Source organism: Xyrauchen texanus, chromosome 42 (genome assembly GCF_025860055.1).
Source record: "Xyrauchen texanus isolate HMW12.3.18 chromosome 42, RBS_HiC_50CHRs, whole genome shotgun sequence".
NCBI classification, from domain to species: Eukaryota; Metazoa; Chordata; class Actinopteri; order Cypriniformes; family Catostomidae; genus Xyrauchen; species Xyrauchen texanus.
In genome coordinates this window covers 12575674-12600859 of record NC_068317.1, presented here as the reverse complement: position 1 = coordinate 12600859, position 25186 = coordinate 12575674, and the positions used below count along the sequence as shown (strand labels likewise).

The following is a 25186-nucleotide window of genomic DNA, read 5'->3' as shown; positions in this document are numbered from 1 at the left end:
TCTGATTTTAGAAAACATTTGTCAATTGCATTTAAACCCTACAGACAGCAGGTGGCAGCATTGATCATAAACTGTATAAGCACCACCTGGGGATTCCCATTAAAGCGCATTACACCCAAACAGCAGATTTTACATCACCCACGCTGTATATCTAAGCACGTTAGTCTCTTACAATGGTCTTTAAGCAGGGTTTTTTATTACTTTTATACAGTGGACTGTGTTACAGGATATGAGGACTGGCCAGTAATTAACAGTAATTAAGCAGGCATTACATTTAATAAACGCATTGAATATGGTTGATAAAGTTTTTCAATATTTTTACAAATTGTTCAGTGGTATTTGATTACATGTGCACAAAAACTAGCCGTTAAAAGGGTTAGTTGACCCCAAAACATTTAATTCTCACATAATTTACTCAACCTCATGTCATACCAGATTTGTGCTCTATAGGTCTATACAATGCAAGTGAATGGTGGCCAGAAATTTGAAGCTCCAAAAAGCACATAAAGGCAATGTAAATGTAATCTGTACAACTCCAGTGGTTTAATCCATGTCTTCAGAAGCGTGTGGGTCCTTTTTTACTATAAACCTCCACCTTTGACCAGCCCTGACCAGTAGGTTGTGATATGCATGAAGAATGTGAATCACCATTAAACAAAAGAAGAAGAATGTGGAAGTGAGATTTATTGGAAAAAAGGACTTAAATATAGATTTTTTTTCTTCTTACCCACACCTATCGCTTCTGAAGACATGGATAAAACCACTGAATTACTATGAATAGCTTTTATACTTTAAAGTTCTGGTCACTATTCCCTTAAATTATATGGACCTACAGAGCTGAGATACTCTTCTGATTTCTGTTCTGCAGTAGAAGTGAGTCAGTTATTAGATAATCTTCATTTTTGGGTGAACTATTCCTTTAAAGACCCCATGTAAACAAAATTGGAGATTTGTAGCTTTTTGTCTTTGAGCTTTAAGGCTGTCTATATGCTGGAGTTTTCTTTAAAGTTGACAATATTAACTTAGCTGCACATTTATAATGTAATCTTTCTCTTTCTGTTAAACTGTCCAAAAATATACAGGCATGTATTTTTTGACCAATAAAATGCTTTCTAGAATGAGAATGTACTGCACCTCCCCCTAATAACATCTGACACAGACCAAAGCAAAAGCAAGTAGCAAATCATTGTTTGTGGCCGTGAACTAAACTAAATGCTTTTGGCTGTTTATAAAAAAGTGATCTTTAGATATGTCCATCTCCAACTTATGAAAATATGTGAACACAGGAAAGAAAACTGCGCACATCAAGCCTTTTTATTGGGGTCTTTAAAATGAGCACCCTTGTTCACAGCTGAACAGGAATCAGCCCGTGACGGTGCACGACATCCTGAAAATCCTCCGGCTGCACATCTCTGTCCCTCAGTGTGACATCTTCGGCTATCTGAGCATCAACTCTGAGATCATCATCCTTATTGTGCCTGTTGACCAGCAGCCTACACCACTGCAGGTGTGTGTGTGTGTGTGTGTGTGTGTGTGTGTGTGTGTGTGTGTGTGTGTGTGTGTGTGTGTGTGTGTGTGAGCGTGTATTTATCACTTTGTGGGTACCAAATGTCCCCATAAGGATAGTAAAACCTGAAATTTTTGACCTTGTGGGGACATTTTGTCAGTCCCCATGAGGAAAACAGCTTATAAATCATACTAAATTATGTTTTTTGAAAATGTAAAATTGCAGAATGTTTTCTGTGAGGGTTAGGTTTAGGGGTAGGGTTGGGTTTAGGGGATAGAATATAAAGTTTGTACAGTATAAAAACCATTATGTCTATGGAAAGTCCCCATAAAACATGGAAACACAACATGTGTGTGTGTGTGTGTGTGTGTGTGTGTGTGTGTGTGTGTGTATACCTTTAAGAATTTTGAATGTCAATGCATGACAATTTTATTACGATTAAGTGCATTTCCCCCAAATTTTCTTTACTGTAATTTATGTTATTAACATTTTTCAAAATTAAAGTCATCATAAATAAAGTCCCTTACAATAAATATTACCATCACAGATATTTAAAATTGTAATTTTATTGTATTTATTTTTTTCAATTTTAAGTAGGCTACTGAGAATTTGGCAAGGGAAATGTGCTTCATTGTCATCAAAATAATGTCCTAAAAATAAGCATAATTTTCTTTGTGCAAAAAATATATATTTTTTCTTATTTCTTTCTCTTGATTTTGGGGTGAATAAATTTTTAAGTCCTATTTTACTATAAATCTCCTTTCACTTTCACATTCTGGTTTGGAATTGACTTTCACCTTCTTATACAGCCCCCTACTGGTTGGGGGTGGTCAAAGGTGGAGATTTTGTAGTAAAAAATACTTTAATATTGATATTTTTCTCACCCACACCTATCATATCGCTTCCGAATACATGGATCCATATGGATTACTTTAATGCTGCCTTTATGTCCTTTTTGGACCTTCTGATCACCATTCACTTGCATATTATGGTCCTACAGAGTTGAGATATTTATCAAATGCATAAGTACACGATAAGTATATTGCATCGAATGCTTAATTTTTTTAAAGTATATCAAAAGTTAAAGGCACCGAAAATGGTTTATCCAAGAACAGATTTACTTTGTTATTGAAAGACATGAATAATCATTTGTACAATTATGGCTCTTTTTAACAATATTTTTCTTGGAAATTATGATCAATCTGCTCATTCAGTCATCAAACAATTAATTAGAATTTGTACAAAGACAGAAGTTTTGTTTATTGTCTGTATTCACAGACAAGCCAGCAAATTAAGCTACTAGCATGCAGAGAAATGTCTCCACCCCCTTCATTCCCTAGCGCATATTTTCATGCGGTTGCATCATGCTCCAGATGTTCCTCAAATTTACCTAAAAATATTAAAGCTGTCTACAAGGACTTAATGCCCTATTTCTGCAGAGCCACAGATATTGCTGCTAAAAGATCTGTTCCTGTCTCTTGTGATTCCACAGATTGAAGCCTGCAGTAAAGAAGCGGAGAACATCGACTCCCTTATAAACTCTGGAAGCCCCACACTGGTGTCCCATGTGCCCCTGTCTGCCTTCCTCAACTCTGAGGTCAAACTTTCCACCATCAGTTCAGCTGCTACCACCACCCCCCTCTCTTTCTCCCTCTGTCTCTTCCTCTTCTGTCTCCTCCTTTCTTTAACAGGGACCCCATTTCCCTCGTAACCCCACGTTGCCAAGCAACACTATCACATGTTTGACCTCTGACCTTCAAAGTCACGACAGGAAGCCATTCCAGTCGATGTCGTGACGACAATCATTACACTGCAGAATGACAAGGACAATCAAGTTCCAACTTAATGACATGAAAATGTCTGGAATTCGTGGACATTTTTTCTTACACAATGAAGGACTTCCTCAAAAGGAAACTGTACTACGTTGTCTTGCAAGGTCACTGACTTCAACTTTGAAAATGGTGGAGCGAAAGATTAAAGGAAAAACAGGAGAGTTAGAGACAGCACAACATCTCAGATGTCAGGTTTAAATGCAAGACGATTGCTGCTTTTAGATGTCTCACTGGCCCAAGTACTCATGCACATATCAGCTTTCAAAACACTATTGTATCATAGTAAAAAAAAATAAAGACCTGGAATTAGGGGAGGCCGGGGGCAATTTTAACACTACATTTCTTCACTCACAAAGACGATAGAGAGAAGAGACTTATTCAGCACATGCTCAATATACTCTCTCTGCCTGAGGAAAGGTTTGGCATTTTCAACAAAAACATAATTTTATCCAATATTTTTCTTCTGTCTAAAGTTTCGATGCATTTGAAGTATCTATTATCTCAATTGAACCAATGACTCCCAGTGGCCAAAGCTGGAAGAGTCATTGACTAGTTTCCGAATTAAATGTCCACAAGGTGGCGGCAAAACTTAGTTGTATTTTTGTTGGGAATAGTATCATACATTCAAAAGCAATACATATTTTAATAACTCTGCATCCTAACCCAAACCCCAACCCTAAACATAATTGTCAAGTGAGAATTTTATATTAGAGTGAAAATGCAACCACCAATGTGAACATGTTTACTTCCCAAACTGATCTCACAGTGAAAGCAAAAACAGAAGGTTGACTTTTCTTCAGTTGAAATCGGTCTGTGCTTATTGAAATTCGAAACACTGCCCCCAGTGGAACGTGTGAGCTCCATTTTCAGGGTGAAATGTCCACAGAGGTGTGCCAAAACGAGTTGTAAATTGAGTTGTTACAGCTGTTCATGCAGTAATACAGTGAAGTGGAAAGCATGTTTTTTAAACTGAACCTCCCAAACCCCAAACCTAAACCTAAACATCAGTGGAGTAAAAATGTAATGTTCCAAATCTAGCTTGCTGCTGATTATACAATCATGATTACTTGCTGGTTTCAATGTGGGATCTGAACCTGGATCTCCCATGCAGCTGACACAACATGTATCAGGTTGCAACACAGGGAAATCTAAACATGCTGGAGTCGATGCAGAAATGTATGATAGATGTCGTCGCTTATCGGTGCGTTGGCATAATATGGCCGATCCTAGTGTACCGGAAGTATACTAACAACATGCCGTCCTCCTGCGTGATTTAATTCCATCAAAATGTCTAGTTTTAAACAATATACAGTATTTTATTAAAAAGTATTTCATTTAGCAAAAAGGATTTGAGATAATTAGAGTGTTGGTCCTAATTAAACTTGTGCTTTAAACACTCATTATTCTGAACAGCTAGAAGAATAAGTACCATATAAAGGACAAACATATTCAGTAAATATAATTCAGTTGAATTCAGAAGTTTATTAAAGTAATTAAAACAAAATTTTAATCCACTCCACAGATTTCATATTAGCAAACTAATTTTGGTAAATTGTTTAGGACATCTACTTTGTGCAAGTAATTTTTCCAACAATTGTTTACAGACAGATTGTTTCACTTTTATTTGACTATATCACAATTCCAGTGGGTGAGAGTTTTACATACACTATGTTAACTGTGCCTTTAAGCAACTTATGTCAAGCCTTGTAAAGGACCTTGTGAAGATGTGGGAGGAAACAGGTAGACAAGTATCTATATCCACAGTTAAAAGAGTCCTATATCGACATAATCTGAAAGGCTGTTCAGCAAGGAAGAAGCCAATGCTCCAAAACCACCATAAAAAAGCCTGACTACAGTTTGCAAGTGCACATGGGGACAAAGATCTGGAGACAAAAGAGTAATGTGATCTGGTCTGATGAAACAAAAATGTAACTGTTTGGCCATAATGACCATCGTAATGTTTGAAGGCTTTCAAGCTTAAGCACACCATCCCAACCGTGAAGAATGGGGGGGGGGGCATCATGTTGTGGGTGTACTTTGCTCACAAAATAGATGGCATTTTGAGTAAGGAAAAGTATGTGGATATATTGAAGCAACATCTCAAGACATCAGCCAGATAGTTACAGTTTGGTCAAAAATGGACAATGACCCCAAGCATACCAAATTTGTGGCAAAATGGCTCAAGGACAACAAATTCAAGGTATTGGAGTGGCCATCACAAAGCCCTGACCTCAATCCGAATTTTTGGGCAGAACTGAAAAAGCGTGTGTGAGCAAGGAGATCTACAAACCTGACTCAGTTACACCAGTTCGGTCTGAAGGAATGGGCCAAAATTCCAGTAACTTATTATGAGAAGCTTGTGGAAGGCTACCCAAAACGTTTGACCCAAGTTAAACAATTTAAAGGCAATGCTACCAAATACTAACAAAGTGTATGTAAACTTCTGACCCACTGGGAATGTGATGAAAGAAATAAAAGCTGAAATAAATAATTCTCTCTCCTATTATTCTGACATTTCACATTCTTAAAATAAAGTAGTGATCCTAACTGACCTAAGACAGGGAATGTTTTCCACGATTAAATGTCAGGAATTGTGAAAAAGGTGTACGTAAACTTCTGACTTCAACTGTAAATCTATTTATGGTACGGTTATTACTCGCCTATATAAATGTTTCTTATACAAAGAGAATACAGGTAAATTTTTATAATCTGTGAGTTGTGAAGGAAAATTTTAAATAAATTCCCCAGTCTCCCCTAATACACCTAACAAGAAAAGGTGACTTTTCAGCCACGTCTGAGAGACTTATATACTGGATCCTCGTAGTTGCAAAATCAAACAAAGAAACAAAAAAGAGGAACTCCTGCCATGTAATCAAATATGACAATCGTACTGCTTATCCATAAAGTGGTAAAAACCATATGCCTTTCTTATAAAGTTTATACAGTATATATAATTATGTATGTGTGTGTATAGGTTTGTTTTAAATATGAAGTATTGCAAAAACTTTATGTTAATAAGAGAAGCAAAACATTTTATTTTGAAAAGTTTCTGATGAAAAACATCACAATGTGCCATTTTATAATCTAAAGCTTGCATGTGAATTTTGAAGTATTGCTTTGTCATGTTGTTGAGTTGAAAGTGTTGTGTACATGCCTATAACACATTAAAGGCCACCTTTTTTCAAACAGTATTATTTTGCTTTGGCAGCTGTGTAGCATGGTGGGATGGGCCTTATTGTGTCCTGTCTGTTTGTCTTATGTCTGTAACGCTTCCTATGTATATTTTTTTATATGATTATAATAAATGTGTTTATATTGCCTGAGGATTTCTTCAGAATGCCATACTATCATACTTTTTTTCCAACCTGAATTCATTGAAGCAGGTTAGTATATCTAATTTTTTGCAAAAAGATTTTTATGTGGTTCATTGTACATATCATAGTGAAATGAACACTGGAGTATATGATTAATTTGATCTAAAAATAACACAAATGGAAGGAGATTCAAAAAAACAGGGAGTTTTCAAAAATGAAATTAATTCACAAATAAATAGAATGAGATCCACAAATATATGTTAGGAGCTTCCCATAAATAAAGTAAATTCACAAAATAAATAAAATGAGATTTGCAAATAAAAAAAAGTTAAAAATACGTCTTTTTAACTCCGCCCACCATCTACTCAAGCCAATCAGATAACGCCATATTACTCTGACCAATTGTAGCACGTTCTAGCTTCAACCAATCGCCAACCAAGGCTTGATTAGCCTGATAAATCCTCCGCCCTGTCACAGACCGCTAGTAGTATGCAAGTTGACACGTGAGCCGAAGGTGTCATAGAAACACCACAAAATGAAGTGGTTGCTTCAGCAATTGTGTTTCTCATCTCACATTTGCTTTTTATGACACTATACAAACATCAAACTCTTATTTAAAAAGTTAAAGGAAAATTTTATTTTTCATGACATGACCCCTTTAAATACTAATCTACTATGAAGTATATTTCAATCAGCTCAATCTTTATGACTGATACTCAAGTAATAGGCCTACGATGTAAAAATGCATCAAAATGATCAAAAGTGAAACTCTATGGTGACACTCAACAGCCCGCTCTCTTGATTGAAAGTTCTGCTTCCACTGTCATTAAAAGTCAACTTTTAATGATCATAAGACCTTCTACTTCAGAACATGCTGCGATCGCTCATCAAAGTCTTCTGTATTTCTGCGAATTTAATGAGATCAGCGTCAGATGAATCCATCAGATCATTCTAACTCTGTGTGCAGTCTCGGGTTTCTGTGACATTACTAATAAACTTACATTAAAAAAGGAAGTAGAAAAGATGAGTTGATGTACTCTTTGTTCAGGTTTAACACTAGAAATGCATTTAATGATATAGGGTCCTCAAACTTAAGAATTGTAAAACTTTATCATAAAGTTGAAATGAACTAGTTGGTTGTTAAAAACCTATACTCACTCTGGAGACGTGCTCTTGTAGAAACAAAGTATGCGTACGATTCAGGACAAAATGGTCTGAGATCAAATTAAGTCTTGCAGCCCTTACACAGGACTGAATCAAGTTTTTGCTCTAAAAGACAAAATCAGCACAGGTGTTAAAATACTGGAGTAACTGGCTGTAAATTTAGCCTACAAAATGCTTGTCTGCCACAGCTTTTGGAAATATATTTGAAAACTAGAGAAAAATACAAATGATTTATTTAATGTATATGAACTATAACTTAAACTGTTTTCATTTGGCAAAGAGAAAAGACATATATGCCATGTTTGCAGAAATATGTGCACTCGCATGCATGTGGTAACACTTTAAAATAAGGTTACGTTTGTTAAAATTTGTTTATGATATTAAGGGAATAGTTCACCCCAAAATCTCAATATTTACTCACCCTCATGGCATCCCAGATGTGTATGACTCTCATATGCAGAACAGAAATGAATTTTTAGAAGAATATTTCAGCTCTGTAGGGTCATACAATGCAAGTGAATGGGTGCCAAAATTCTGACGCTCCAAAATGGATTAAACCACTGGTGTTGTTTGGAGTACTTTTTACTTTTATGTTGCCCTAACGTGGATTTTGGAGCTTCAATATTTTGCCACCCATTCACTTGCATTATATGGATCTATAGAACTGAAATATTGTTTTAAAAACCACATCTGGGATGACATGAGGGTGAGTAAGTGATGAGAGAATTTTCCTTTTTGGTTGCACTATCCCTTTAATCTTCAGCACTGAATCTGACAATTAACAATTAAACTACAAAAATCAACATTAGGATGTCATATTTAACAGCACACATTGACCTGTAGTTGGGATCAAAATGCAAAAGCAAAAATGACTGTGTTTTCTAAACCTTAATCCCATACATTTCTTATTACTTATGTTTTGATTGTATTTTAGGTCTTTGAAGTGTCATTTCTACAGTATGTTACTCTCACTGTGACAGCATCAAAAGTGGAGAAGTCCACCCTCCCATTCATCAGCCTTTTAATGAAGGTTTGAATGCAAACTGAAAGAGGAGCTGAAATGTTGTGCCATTAATGTTATGAATAAATGTATTTATGTCCATGAACTTTGGACTTCTGTGTAGATTTAAATGAATAAAACAAAGTAAAAATTCAGCCCCCTTCATATGCTTGTGACTTTGTGCGGACTGTCAATATAACCTAATTTTTATGGAACAACATGTAATTACAGAGTCATTCCTCAAGAGGGCCTCAAAGATATTTACTTTGAGTAACAGAGTTGTGTAAATAAATGACATTTTATTAGAAGTTTGAACTGTTTCGGACTTACCTGACCAAAGCATATACTCATTTGCCACTGGCAACAAGACAAAACATTGGGGATAACTGTAGAGTATACTGTAGTCCACACACATGTCTTTGTAATTAGTTGGAAGAGGTGTAGCTTTCCAAGGAGAAATCCAATCACACACAGGTGATTGAAACAGCCTTCGATTGTTAATCCATCAGAGTATTCAATCAAGTTATGACCTTCCTGATGAACTACTGTGATGTCAAGTGGCACATTGTATTGCTCAATGCATTTGATATGCTGTGATGAAGTTATTGCTATAAGCCATCCATCTGTCCATCTGTCCATCCATCCATCTATCCATCCATCCACCCACCCATCCATCCATCCACCCACCCATCCATCCATCCACCCATCCATCCATCCATCCACCCACCCATCCATCCACCCACCCATCCATCCATCCATCCATCTATCCAACCATGCATCTATTTGTCTATCTATCAGTCAGTCCATCCATCCATCCATCCATGATTGGTTAGTTAGTGGGAATAAATCTGTTAAAATAAATTAATAATCACCTATTTTTATTAATAATTAATTATTATGTATTAACAGTCTGAAAGTAGATTCCCTGACATGCCAGTCAACCAGGAATCATTTAACCATCTGAGCAGTTTTTCCTTTGGCTTGCTCACTGGTGATTGTAAGGCACTATGGTTTGTAAAGCTGCTTAAAAATTATTTGTGTTGTGAAAAGCACTATGCAAGTAAATTAAATAAAATTTAATTGGGTTTCACATTGGTTTGTCAGTATGAATAAGTAAAAGCAGCTTGTCATAATTTGAGAAACTTGCCTTCAGCTTTATTTGCCATTTCAATAAAACAGCTTTTTTCTCTTTGTCATTGTTCAGTTTACTACATAAAAACAAAACCATTTTTGTTTTCCATTGAAATATACAGTATTTCCATATTTTATCAAATTTCTTGTCAGTCTAGTCAAGTAATTTTTATTTATATAGCACCTTTTACAACACACATCAGTTCAAAGCAGCTTTACAGAAAATCATACATTAACAGAAAATTAAGCTGTAATGTCTAAAGAGTCATCATTGTGCAGTTAGATACAAATATGGTTTTAAATTGTGTATAAACATAAATATTATTAATTGTATCTAGAACCCCTGTGAGAAAGCTGTGGCAAGAAACACAAAAACTCCAAAAGATGTTGGTTAATGGAGAAAAATAACCTTGAGAGTATCCAGGATTACTGTGAGGGCCAGTTCCCCTCTGACTAAAAAACATGAATGTAATGCCAATATTAGTTATTTATGTGCAGTGCAAGTCATGGTTTAAAATTATTAAACTGAATAAGTGTTAAGGGCCAGTGTTTAAACAAACATTTTGTATGAACCGTACAATGAATGATTAATGTCTTTGAAGTCCATCCTGGATTAACTGCAGAAGTTCACATAGATGCAATTGTCACTGTTAGTTGGCTGATGAAGGCTTTTGTTGGCAATTAATTGATTGTCTATGTATTCCATTTCAAGAGTGTAGTCCATCAATAGACCAAGGTGAAGCAGGTAGAGGTTAATGAAGTGCATCGCAGTTCAAAGGTGGTGAGGTTCGGTGGGATCCATCCTAAGTCCAAGTTTCAGGTAGTAGCACATGAAGTATCCCATGTCTTGCGGTTGGAGTTGGCATAATTTTTTTCCCTAAAGTCCATCATAGTAGACTGGAGTGATGTCTGGCTGGCACCAGCTGCAGTTAGTCATCGTCACTCAGCAACACATAGCAGTGGAGTCGGACACTAAGCAGGAACAAAGCTGGATCTGGCAGGCAAATTCAAAAGATAAGAATCCAGAGGTTGAGACAGGGAAACAAATAGAATAGTTTTTTATTCTGGTCTGCTATATGATAACAACTAATTCCACCATTGTTTATTGGTAAGTTTTTTCTCAATTTCCAATGTTTTAAATCATATACTTTAGATGCAATCATAAATAATAACTGTCTTCTTACATTCCGAGTCAGCCTCATTTACTAAGCTTAAATCTCACAACAATGCCAATTGAGAATCTGTTTAAAAACCACTTATTTTCATCACGTCAAAAGCAAATTACGCCTAAATAGAAGCATAACAGCTGACTTTACAGCTGAGTGAGCTGAACATGGAGCAACTCTGATCCTAGATCAGCCTGACAGAGCCTAAATGAAATTTGCATCGCATCACATGATAAGATGTGTGAGTGTGGGAAAAAAGTTGAGATGTTTGGGGAAGGCACTACGGGTTGTGAATGACAGCTGAGGCATATTGCATAGGGAGCTCCAAACTCTTTCTCATTATCCCTTTTCCTCTTTAATCCATCCTTCCATTTCTTCCTTCAAAGCTATGGCAACATTGTTCTCCCAATTTCCCTATCTCTCTATGTTCCCTTTTCTCTCTGTGTAGAGACAGTAGTGATGGAGGATGCACAGATGGCTCGAAGCAGGGCTCTGGATCTACCTGTGCGGACAGCTGGTGATGTCCCATTAACACTTAAAGAGAGGTCTGCCACTGTCACCTGAGCATCGGGAGGGTCCTGGCAGCCCGTATCAAAACAGAAATCAGGAAAATGAGAGAGAGAGAAGGAAAATAAAGTGCAATGCATTCTGTTTCTCATAAGATGTTCTTGCTAAAGCAGAATCAATATAACTCATATACAGACTGAGGAGTTTATCTAATAATAAACTCGTCGTAGTCTAATAATTTGTACAAAATGGTGAAATTGTAAGAAATCCAACTTGGCTCATATATAAACATACAACTTTTACAACCATGGAGAAAAACATATGCACCACTGAATACTGTTATTACGATAAGTTTAACCACAAACCCTAAACCTGAGTTTAAGGAATATTCCAAGTTCAATACAAGTTGCTCAGTCAACAGTATTTGTGGCAAAATATTGATTAAAATATCAAATAATTTTGACTTGCCCCTCCTTTTCTTTAAAAAAAGCAAAAATCTGGTTTACAGTGAGGCATTTACAATGGAATGGGGCAATTTTTGAACATCAAAATACTTTTCACAAGACGCAAACATTATGTGTATTAACATGATTTTAGTGTAATAAAATATAGCCAATTTTACAACTTCATTGCCATGATGATGTAATGTCAAAAAACAATCAAATCAAAGAGTTTTAACAGAATAATTAATGCTTTTATAAAATGATAAGCCTCACATTTCTGCCTTTAAACCCTCTACAAATTAGCCCAATTCACTTCAATTGTAAGTGCCTCAATACAACCTCGATTTCTGCTCTTTTTTTTTTTAAAGAAAAAGAGGAAAGATTTGAAATGATTTTTTGTGGAAATCGACATTATGGCTTAACTTGTTTTGAACCATCACAAAGGAATATTCCTTTAATAGGAAAATCACTGTTGTGTAGCCTTGTGTACAAAACATGAAAGAGAAACAATCCCCAAACCTAAACCTAATTATAAAGCCTATAAATGAAACGTTAAGATGATTGAGAGATATACAATACCTCAAAAGCCTGTTGCATCATATTTGATACATTAATTTCTGCATTATATTTCTATAAAATCATGTCCAAAATGTATCTAAGTTGCTTCAATTCAGCAAAAACTCAAACACAATATAAATGTTATTGTTAATTTTACTTTACCAAAATCAGCAAAGATTTCACAGCATTTTGGAAATTATATTACAAGGTCTTCTACTTCCAAAAGAGCATGGAAACTTTCACCAGGAGGCAGTAGACATCTAGTACATGGCATACAACAGGTTTTTCAGCTAAGTGTTCATCCTGCTGATGATGTAGATACTTTAGAAAATCATGTTTCAAATTTGTACAGCTTTACAGGGTTAAAGTCAATAATACCCAGATGAGAACGTGTGTTAGTAAGACTTGTGCCTTAAGTGGACTAATTAATGATAAATGGTGTGTGCCCACAGTAACCTGTGAGAGAGGCAAGGGAGTATGAGTGTTTTTGCAAGGCAGACAGACAAGGCATGTGGCGACATGTGATAACCATTGTGATTAACTTGCCAGTCTAGCTGAAGTTCATTGTCCTCATTCACATGTCTGTATGAAAAGCCACATCCTCATATCGAGAAGTTCCTTAAAGATGAAGTGTGTAATTTCTGTATGAATAGTGTCACCAGACCAAATAGCAAAAAACAAAAAACAAATAGACAAAACTGAAACACACATCAGCATTAGATAGAATCAGGTCCTCTAGAAAATGTACTGTTTTATAATATAACATCTTTGAACATTTATATCATATTACTCAAATAGTGTTTCAGCAAATAATGCCCTGTGACCTCCTAAATATGTTCCCTGTGGAATACAGTAGATCTGTCACTTATGTGTAATAAGTTACCCAGACACCAACAGAGAAGGAAGTTCCCTCAGGACTCCTCATTAGCCACATGCAAAATATCTCAAGATAAGTCAAACAAAATAGGACTTTGGACTTACATCATGTTACAGGAGTGATGTTATCAACATTTGGTAAGAGCTTATCTTGAGGATGGCCAAATCAGGAAGATGCCAATGATTTTCACTGTTCTGAAGCAACAAACATTTATCTTGAAAGAATGGGCCTTAGAGCAAGCTTTTTTATTTATTTATTTTTACAAAAGAAAAGTCTGAAATCAGACCAGTATAAGATAAGAAAAAAGAAACATGAGAAAAATGAAGGTTTGCACTTTGGCCTTGCACAGGTCAAGTGGTGCTTGCTAAGGCTAACATCAATATAACTAATATAGTGCATACTAAAGGTTCAGGATGGGGATTGCTGAAAGTATCTTTGTAGCATAACTTGTTCCACATTGTATGTGCTATATGGACATTGATAATATTACAAAACATGTGGTTTTTTGTGAAAGATGTGCTAGTACTTTTCTAATTGATCTGACTTATTTTGCCTGGCAGACAAAAAGGTAAAGGTAAAAAACTAAGGCTTAAACATAAAAAATAAAAATAAAAAAAAACAGCCATACATTGGACAAGCTAACATTTTCTTTTGAAAATATACAAATCAATTTCACACTGATTTTGCAATGTTTTGTCTATGAAAATCTCTTGATCTCTGCAGATGATCACCAGCATTTAAAGGCTTCACTTGACATGACCTTTCATCAAAGCAGGGAAAGATCAATATTTGAATTATAAGATATATATTAAAGCTTCCTCTTTCCCAAAATCCCCCAAGTTTTGCTTTAAGACAGCTATCTCTACTTAATCACACCACTGCAATTCTCAATTTAATACAATGTACCTCTTTTATTTGCCTAATTAGTCCCAAAATACTCTATATCTTTTTTGAACGTACTTCGTTGAAGCATTACTCAGCGGACCAAAAGATTCCCTTAAGTTAACACATTTTTGTTTGCCCTACTTATGGTTAGCCCCATTACTGCTTAATAGCCATAGAAACTTTTTTTTTTTTTAAGAAAAACACTACTGTGCAGCGTAAATTAATGGCTGTTTCTGAGTTTTGGGCACTAAATTAGGTGTACTATTAAACAAGCTATTTAAAGTATGTTTTAAGGTCAAATACCACACCCATCTCTTACCAAAAACAGGTTAACACAAGTTAACTGATATCTGATTCAAACCACTATTTATGCTTAATGCATAAGATTCATATTGAAGTCTATGACATGTTCCATTGCTACCTATAATACTGTATGTGTAACACTGCAAAACGTTTTTAAATGCATTTAAATTAGAATGTGTTGACTACATAAATCCCAAAATACCCAGGATTTTTTATATTGCTACAAAGGCACAAGTACAAAAAGTTATTCTCTTGTGCTATTTGTAAACTGCTTTTTTTTCTCTCTCTCTCTCTCTCTCTGTCTTTCTTTTTCCACTTTAAATCGATTTTGAGTTATGTGCTGAGTGTTTGGTCCTGAATTGAAATTGAATTCCCATACAGAAATCTGATATATGGCAATTTATGTAAAACAATATTTCATATGTTTGTCCATGTATGGTTTTCACTGCTATAAAAATGTACTTGAGAGTACTAAAAAAAAAAATCTAAATCATATTCAGTAAGTAAATATATTTTCCTAAATACTAGTGGAATTTGTGTTTGGTACTTTCAATTGACTGTCCGCCTGTCCTAATAATAAAATTAAATTAAATGCAACTTCTAGATTATTTTGTGTGCACATTAACTTGGCCACAGACATGTTTTTTTGTACAAACTGTGACATGTAGTCCACTAATATGACACAATCGTGCTATCAGGTTCGAACATGCAGCATTCCTCCTAGTCCACATCAGAGGCACCATAAAGATGACACACCACCATGGCTCATGTCCAGATGGCAGGTCACAGCATGATGGTGGGGGGTATTATTTAGACCCCATCATCACACCCACTCAAAATAGACATGGCGTATGACAAAAGCCATCCACAACTTTCTCTAGCCTGTCTCGACTACGAATGTTTACCTTGTTTTATTTATTTTTTGGTTTTTGTGACAGTGCACATGGCAGTTGGATAAACATCTCAGTTGCAAAAGACACTGCCATGATTTTTAGGCATCAGTAAGTAAGTAATCTTAGTAAGTGAGGAGAAGGGGGATGGGCTTCTTAGTAAGCAAACCCTGTATACAAGATCAACACGGCCTATATGGCGATTAAACAATAGGCGATCATTAATCTCTGTTGCTGTTGATGGGTTTGGGGAGGGTGGATGGTTTGAAGAGGTCAGATTTTTTGTCATCTCGGATGAATGCAGAGAGGACGGCTGAGGAGACACAAGGAGGACCACGCCCAGTCAAGCCTGCACAAACACCATTATTTACAGCAGTGATGGTCTTTCTTTGTGTTATTCTTATTAAAAGGCAATATAATAAATGTTTAACAAAGTTCTTCTAGTCTATCTGCTTTCTATAAAAAATGCCTGTTGATTTGCAAATTGTCTTTGCTTCTCACAGTCCACCTACTAGACTAAAGTGTGTCTAATAAACATTTAATTATAAGCATGTTGTTATCAGAGTAAATTAGATTTTGATGTTGCTGACCAGAAACTCTTTATTCCATAATTTTTATTATACGTGTAGACTAAAGGCCAATGTATATGTCGGGTGTCCGCTTTGCTGATTGCTCCGTGCACAGAATGCGTGATGCAAATTGCATAATCAGCACAGTATGCAGGGACTGTCTGTCAGAATCACAGAGTGATCTGCTCTATTTTCTCTTGTCTTCTGAGAACCTTTGCTTCGGAGAGTACTAAAGTCGCTTATGTCATCACCTTGCTGGATGGGTGGGCTCGCCAGTGGGCAATCACAGTGTAGGAGGTGAAGGCTCCTTTCGTCACTCCCTATGAGGAGTTTTCAGCTGAGATGCTCATGGTCTTTGATTGGCCAGTGGATGGCAGGGAAGCAGCGTGCCATCTTGCAGCTCTTCATCAAGGGGAGTTGTCAGTGGGCGATTCTCCATCAGGTTTCGCACCCTGGTGGTGGCTACCAACTGGAATACGGCAGCTCAGGTGGACATGTTTTGACATGGGCTCGTGGAGGATGTTAAGGATGAAATGTTCAGTCATAATCTTCCCACCCGCTTCGATGATTTGGTGGAGATAGCGATCAGAGTGGACCATCAACTGTCTCATTGTTGTCGTCATTGTTTGACTTATCCACCCAGGAGAACATCATCCCCTTCAGAATCCTCTCCGTCTTCTAATCCATTTGCTGATCCCGAGCCCATGCAGGTGGGTAGAACCCGCCTCACAGCACATGATGATCAAAGTTGTATGCCTATACAGGTTTCAAAGACCTGCCTGGTAAAAGCCAAAGCTCGCCATTAGTAAGGTTTCCCCTGGTGCTCGTACTCTTCTCCATGCCATCCTGTGGTGGGGAGATGCTTCTCACCAGTGTTCAGTCCTCATCAACTCTGGGGCTGAGAACAACTTCCTTGATGCAGATCTGGTGACCAATTGGAACCTTCCCATACAAGATCTCTCAGTTCCCTTCATGGCCAGTCACTCACCAAGGTTTCCAAAACTACTGCCCTGGTGAGTTTGACCATTTCCAGCAACCACCTGGAGGTTCCACCTGGCGGTCTGCTGTATTGGGGCCATTTATAAATTTTTTCACTTACCTCTGCTTTTGAGTCTTCTGATACCTGATACCTGACATTTTCTCTGTTTTTTGTTTCGTTTTTATTGAACAAATCACATACTGGTACAAAACACCAACAGCCAAGGGGAAAAAAATACTTAACTTTTTTTAAAATAAATATATAATTAAAAAAATCACAGCAATAACAATAAGTTAAATAAAGATAAGCGAAAGGAATATAATAAACTGAAATGCAAATTAATTATAATAAATCTTATATAAAGAATAATCTTAACTCTTAATTTTTTTCCTAGCTTTTTTATTTCCAGATGCAGAATACATTTCAGAACATTGCTTAGAATAGACAAAGACAAAGTTACCCGGGCCTTAATGCTACTGTGTAATACTATGGTAATACCTTGGTACTTGTATACCTTGACAATTAATGATTACCACAAATTCATGTATCATGGTATTATCATGGCCTCTAAGGTTCTTCATAAGGCCCTTTCCTACCTACAGTCCTGGTACTTTTCCCTCAGTGGCTTTCTAAATGAGAACTCTTACGAGGAATGGAACACCCGAGTTGAGTTTTCCCATGTTGAATTCGAATTAACAAAAGGAACCACCGTAGTGACGTTTTCTATTATTGACCAATATTTCGGATGTTATTTGCACGAGCATTTCAATAGCATCAACAACAAAAAATCAGAGTTACACGTTTGTTTGTTTAGGGCTCTTTTATACGAACTGTGTTTGCATCAGAAAATGTAGGCAGCTGCCCTATCAGTTAAAGGGTTACACAACAGTGTTTTGGGATGAATAGAACTATCTGAACAGTTTAAAAGCATCTTATTTTTTCCTAACTTCTTCCATCCTTATACAGCCTCCGAAGACAGAATTTTCCAGTTTTCGGACACAGCTTGTGTCTTCAGGTTACAGTTTAAACTGGGCGCATGAAACATCTGTGCGATGCTCTGTGCTGCAGCCAGAGTGAGAGGAGAGACAAGGTGGCGAAAGAGTGCTTTAACCATGGAGCACACGCTGAACTCAGTTGACAACATGTTGAAAATGCACTATAAACCTATGTATCAATACAATCTTTTACAATAAAGGCTTTTATGAATCAGCGTACATTACTGTACTGAAATTATCAATTATTGACTTAAAAAATACGTTTTGATGCAAGTTAACCATGCAATAACAGGCACGCAATACTTCCCTCATGTAAACTAGATTTAATGATGGTTAAGTGTAAAATAAAGTTAAATTACCCATTCTGGGTTAATATTTTATCTGTCATCCCAGGAAAAATTAAATGTAGTAATCCAGAAATCACTTTATTTTCTGTATAATCACATAATACAGATGCAATGTCAAGTGTACCTAATCGTAAGGGATCTCAAATAGTGTCTCCTGACAAAGACACACACATACACACACACACGTGAAATGGGTGATTCCCTTTGGATACTTTGTTCGTTGTATGTTATTTTTGTTAAGGGAATAGTCAATTTTGCTCAATCCACTGAGTAACAGACTAGCAGCTAGTTGTTATCTAATGGTGCCTACGGAGCTCATCTCCTTTCTCAATGCAGGTTTTTGTCCAATAACAGGCTGCAGCACCTCCCACAGTCCCTATACGCCCCAAACGTATCTACCACGGAGTAGGAGCTAAAAATGTCTATGACGAGGACCTAGGCATGGCATGCTGTCGTGCTGCATGAGTGTCTGTGTGTCCTTATATTTTATGTTGTTTTAAGTTAATTTATATCAGTTAAGTTTATGTTGACTGTTAAGCCGGTTCCCATCACCTCCTTGCCCATCCTTATACTGTTACTGTGGTGTCAAAACCTGGTAGGGAGGAGGGATTCACAGTCATCCGCAAGGTGAGCAGTCTGCCTGGGGAAGGAGTGGTCACTGCCGGCCATTGAGAGCTGGAGGAAGGGGAGGAGCGGTTCCGTTCGCCAGGGGCCGGAGGACTCGCTGCGTCCGCCAGGGGAGGAGTGAGCTGCCAACTGCCAGAGGGCAGAGGAGCAGTTGAGGACCAGGCAACAATGCATCTGGGAGCTGGTGAGCAATTTCTTCTCTCTCTCTCTCTCTCTCTCTCTCTCTCTCTATCTCTCTCCCTCTATGTGCCTCTGCTCACCCTTTCCCTCTCCACACACCTCCCATTGTCTCTCTCCCAGGTTCATAGGAGGCGGGTTGGACCACCAGCTGACAGAACGGCTCCTCCCCCACCCAATTCAGGCCTGGGCACCACCAGACTGACTTACTGCCCCACACCTCTTGAGGGGAGACGCTGCCCTTCTGGCTGTTCTGTCAGCTGGCGGTCCACCCCGCCTCCTGTGAACCTGGGGGAGAGATGAGGGGAGAGGGAAATGGCGAGCAGAGACACACACAGAGAAATAGAGAGAGAGAGAGGTGAGAGAGAGAAGAACTTGTCTAGCTCCCAGACGCGCTGTCACATGGTCCTCAACCGCTCCTCTGCCCTCTGGCGGATGGCAGCGAGACCTCCATCCCCTGGTGGATGGACCCGCTTCTCCCCTTCTTCAGCAGACAGCAGCGGTTCCTCCAGCTCTCAGCTGCCAGCAACAGGCAGACGCAGCTGCTCCCCTGGTGAATGGCAGTGGCGAGGACTCCGCAACAGTGCATCGTAACCAGTTGTAACAGGTAAAGGATGGTCAAGGAGGAGAAGGGAACCGACCAGACAGTCAACATAAAGTTTAATATCAAAACTCAACTTAAAACAAAGATAAACAAACACACACACATGCAGCTCTCCCGCTGCACTCTTGCTGATCAGCTGATTCAGAGCTGGCCATGCAGCATCACTGCGTAGACACACCCTCCTTCTAGTCACAATGTCCCCTAAAACGACTTTGAGGAACTATAGTTTCTTAGGTGCTAAAGCAACAAAAAGCACTAGACCTAAAACGGGCTTTAGTACTGCCAGTGGGAAAGGCCCTATAGAATATCATGGAACCCAGAAATCTGATAGATGGCCATGTATGAAGACAATAGGCCTACACATATACACAAATATGTTTGAGCATAAACGTACATATTCAAATTCTATTAGGATTTGAGAAAATATGTTGCATATACTGTATAAAAACTTAAACTTTTTGTAGTATTTTGGAATATATTAAGTTCCATTTATGAACAAGTATATGACTTTTTATATCAGTGAAAGCCATATTTAAACATATAGTTTATTTCCTATTATGCATTTTATATATATTGCAATATGTCATATTTCTGTTTGGAAATAACCATGGCACATGTAATTACATACATACATACATACTATTACCATGATACAATGTCCAAAAAACATGGTAGAATGAACATAAATTAATCAATTATTGGCTTGATACAATTCATTGCCAGTGTTGTGTAAATAACTAAAAAAATAGCAATCAACTACAAACTACTTCCATAAACTTGTATTCAGATTAATTTATTAATTACTTAAAGGGAAAAAGTAATAAAAATAGGATACTATTTTGATACTACTTTAATTTCTATATTAATTTTCATAGAAAATGTTTGGTTTTTCCACTCAATTCAAAATAATGTAAATATTTCCTCATTGTACATTCTCGTTGTCCTTTCAGCTGTCACAGGAACACAAACAGACATACGAGAATGTATAATGTGTATGCATAATTATTTTTATTTTTTTTAAATGCATTGTACATAAATAATATTATTTAAGAAGAAATATACGTAAATATGTAATGGACTAAAAATTTAAAATAAAATAATATTGTATCAGCACTTTTTTCGAACTAGAAAGTAATTTGATTACTTTGTAGAATGTAATCAGATTTCACCCAACACTGTTCAATGCTTATTCAAATTAAAGTAGTAAAATGAAATGTCCTGCACTTTACTTTCACTCTGAAATGTATTACAGTTTCATCAAGAAAAAGCCATGCTCAAGAGACCAGACAGATGCAATATTATACAATATTATTTTCGTGCAAGCAGGAGAGGTCATCGCCTTAACAAATCAGACAAAAAGAGAACATGGAATTTGTTATTATGCAATAACACAGTCCAGCTGAGGTCCAGACGGCGTCTGGGCGGGGAGCGGTGTTGGTCCGTCCCAGCCAATGATCAACGGGTTTTTCCTCTTCCATTTTCTCTCTCGCTATTTTTTTTTACTCCTCCGGCAGCTCAGTCTGCCTTAACAACTTGAGTCTAGCAAAATAACTGTGAGCGCGAGGATAATGATGATGATGGATGCAATACCGTGTCGTCTCGTGTTTTTAGCCCTGTTCTTTGGAGCCCGGGTCCAACACATAGAAGGTATAGCCAGTGCGGTCTCTGATTTATGCATGCATGCATTTTTCACTCCATCCGTGGGGTGAATGTTTGTGTTGTGGGGCCGTCTGAGGGTTGCTCTTTGTTTTCAAGCAACTGCAGCCCAAAGAGAGTCTTTCTGCAAAGATGGCGCAGGTCAGATCGAAATAGAGAGAAAGAAAGAAAAAGATGAGAAAGAGAGATAAATAACATGCTGTCAGCTGAAGGTTTATGGTTTCATTCAACATGTCGAGGAAAAAAAACTGGACCGAGTAGAAAGGCAGAGAAAGAGCTATAAGTCCTGATTAGGTTTATAATTGACGTAAGATTAGACTGACAAAATTCACATGCAAATGTGTTCTGATGATTCATGTCTGAGTTGTGTGTTTGATTGAGTTGTTTCTGACTGAAGGATGATTGTGTTTAAGATCATGCCTTTCGCAGGACACACTCTTCTCATCCCTGCCTAGAGGCGCTGTATTTTCAGTGGAAACTCATTTTGACATATTACATATTTTCTTTAATAAATTATGTATATTTTAAGTGTTGCGGCTTACATATATCATAAATGAATGTCACAGTTCCTTGAGACACAAGTCGGAAACTTTTGTAATTTGTTTTTATAATCTTGAAACAACCAAACGTTAACAACTCCTTGTTTAATTCTTATTTTATTAATGCATTAACGTTTTGCTTTCATAGGCTTAAATGAAATGAGTAAAACAATTAAACAATACACCGTTATTTACCTTAGCTAGCTCAATGCTGCTAACCATCCACATTACTGTTTAAATCTGCGTTTCAACTGCTGGTAGTATTTCAGAAGTTTAAAATAGTCTGAATTTGTCCTAAAGTACGACTTTGTATGTATTCGGTTAAACATTAGATATATTTTTCTATTTAACAACGTTTAAAGTGTGTATTGTTATCGCTTTTGACGTCTGTATACGATAGAATAGCTGTTAGCTGTTTGGCTAACTTGCTACACTCAGTTCCTCTTTGAAAAGCTAAAATAATATACAAACCATGGGCGCCTGCAGGATTTCATCTGATGGCACGCACAGAAATCTGCCCAATACAACCTTATATTTAGGGGGGTCCGGGGTAAATTTCCACTGTATCCAGCGCTGTATTCGTAAATATCCCGATACTGTTTTACTGTGAGAAACCGTTTTAAGTGATTCAGTAAGAGAGCGCTCTGAATGAATTGTACTGAATCACGATTCACTGAAAAGGACCACCTCAAAATAATTATTAATTCGCAAATTGGGCATTGCTAGTTCTTTTAAACAGCCAACAGAAATACGGGACACATTTCATGATTGGTGAAATATTTTCAGAGTAAATGTTAAATGATTCTCAGGTCAGATCACATCACTCATGGTAGGCACAGTGTGTACAGCTGTACAGCTGCAGGCGCCACTGATACAAACAATAACATTTTTGGGATTAGATACAGCTACCCAGTGAATCTTAATGTATATTAGTTACACAGGACTTTGGGATATTTTTCAGGTAGATTATTCATCGTGTAAAATTCGTTGAAACATGATAGGGCGAAATCGATAAATCTGAGACTCTTTAGTAATAGTTATGCAAACATGTTAGTGACAGAGTGAGTTCAACTGTGTACATAGACTCAATTTTGTGGATTAATATTGTGGAATTTGTCTTGAAACCTAGTGAGCTGCCTGTTTAGACAGCATCTTTCGACATCATACACTTATAAAGCTACATATACTTTTTTGCATTGTAGTACTATTGTTTTACTTCAATTGCCATGTAACTACCATGGTACATGAATATAACGACATTTATGTCAAAGTACCATGGTATTACCGTCTAAAACCATCAACATTTCCTCTCCGATGTTAACAAGACATTCAGCAGATGTCTTTGAGATGTTTGATTTAGAATGTTTGTAAATCTGCTCTTTTAAATATGTTTAGCAGATGTTAATTAGAATGCAGTTATTTTCCAAATGAAACAGCTCGTAGATGTACGTGTGCGATCTGGAGCACTGGCAGTGTTTTACCACCACAATACATTTTTGTAAGGGCAGGTATGCTCGAACGCACCTATACCCATAAAGATACCTAGAAATGCTGCCTAAGTAGGCAGCTAGCTAGGTTTTGAGGGATGTAGACTAGACATCATTCCTGAATATGCACTTGGTCTTTGTTCTTTAATGTCTTAATCTCTTTTGTCATATGGAAGTTTGAGTTAGAAATAACTTCAGTCATATTTAGTTGAACAGCTCTTCTGCTTTGTCTAGCAGGCAGGGAGAGAGTGCAGTCATTGTCATATGCATTTATTGCCAAGTGACATGCATTGTGTCACCTTATCAGTAATGGTTGCTTCAATGACATTTCATATTTGAATCACGAAAGTCCTTTGTGCTTTGGTTATTTGACTGGTTTAAACTAATACAGCACTATTTGATTGTGGACAACACTGTAGTATTAAAAATCTAGTGCTGGCTATATGGGAACATCCAAATATTCTTTGGTTTATTGAAGGATTCGGATTAGTGTTACGGATCCTAACTATGAAGCTGTTTAAGCACAAACATATAAGTGTTGAGGCTATAGTTAAAGAGTGGAAAAAATACCCTCTGCCTTTTGGCAAAGTGGATATCATCAGGCATGAGACAGTTAATCAATGCAATGGCTACATAATTTTTTTAAAACATATTGATGTCTCGAATTACAAGGCATTTAATATGCGGTTCCATGATGGACCACCATTGTAATCCCACTAATATACAATTTTAAACGTATTATCGGATAAAACAACACTTGAGCACCTCAAATAATGCATTGTTTGTATACTAGATAGGCAGATGCATTTCTAAGATGTGATCAGGGCTACCTTGGTTTATTGTGTCTTTATAATACAGGCATATCCAGATACACTCTAGGGAGCGCAATTTAAACCAAAAGCCCTTGGAGGCACCTCTTTAGAATGAACATTTGATACATGTTCAATATAGTAATGTTGCCTTTGGGACAGAGGAATCCAAAGTATTTGTGTGACCCCAAACTGCCTGTTGTCCTGGCTTAAAGAACCACAACTAATTTGAGAAGTAGCATCTGTGCCAGCTGTGATTGAATTCAGAGGTAGTGATGCATTCAGACTGCCTTGCTTTCTGCAGAACTGCGTATTTTGTTGTGATGATTTTTAAAGTATAGTTGGTGGGGCGAATTAAATGAAATGCTTACAGAGGCTTTGGTATGAAGAGCTTTTTGAGACTTTCTCTTTTATGTTGGACTTCAAGATCGAAAAAACTCATAAACGTAAGAGTTTTAAAACTTGCATTTAACAGTAATGGTTTACAGTTATGGGCACTCTGACAAATTTATTTTAAGTAGCTCTTTTCAGTCTGTCTCTCTTTGAGTTGAATATGGCAGTACTCACACTTTAATAATGTGACAACATTTGTTTCTCCTTTTAGCTGAATAGCTTGACTCAAATTGACAGTGCAAGCGCAAAGCTCTTAGGTGATTGCTGGCTTTTCATTAAACCATTGCGCCACTGACACCCTACAAAAATAACGCTAAGAGTTGCTTCCATGCAATCCATTTGTTGTCTGTATTTACTGAAACAATTTGGATTAAGTGCCCTCAGGTAGACAAAAGTAAGCCGCCCCATCAGAGTGTCTCAACTCATT

General features: G+C 37.1%; 2 protein-coding genes across 2 annotated transcripts in view; both read left to right on the top strand.

The window, feature by feature from the left end:
- LOC127635275 (reversion-inducing cysteine-rich protein with Kazal motifs-like) overlaps window positions 1–6683 on the top strand; it is an 80556-nt gene extending 73873 nt beyond the window's left edge. Inside the window, exons 20-21 of the mRNA XM_052115183.1 lie at window positions 1352–1507; window positions 3000–6683. Coding sequence (XP_051971143.1) covers window positions 1352–1507; window positions 3000–3218 — 375 coding nt within the window. The 3' untranslated portion in view covers window positions 3219–6683. The remainder of the gene's footprint in view (window positions 1–1351; window positions 1508–2999) is intronic.
- Window positions 6684–20582: 13899 nt separating this feature from the next.
- The window catches only part of LOC127635276 (TGF-beta receptor type-1-like), a 91364-nt gene continuing 86760 nt past the window's right edge, over window positions 20583–25186 (top strand). Inside the window, exon 1 of the mRNA XM_052115184.1 lies at window positions 20583–21522. Coding sequence (XP_051971144.1) covers window positions 21444–21522 — 79 coding nt within the window. The 5' untranslated portion in view covers window positions 20583–21443. The remainder of the gene's footprint in view (window positions 21523–25186) is intronic.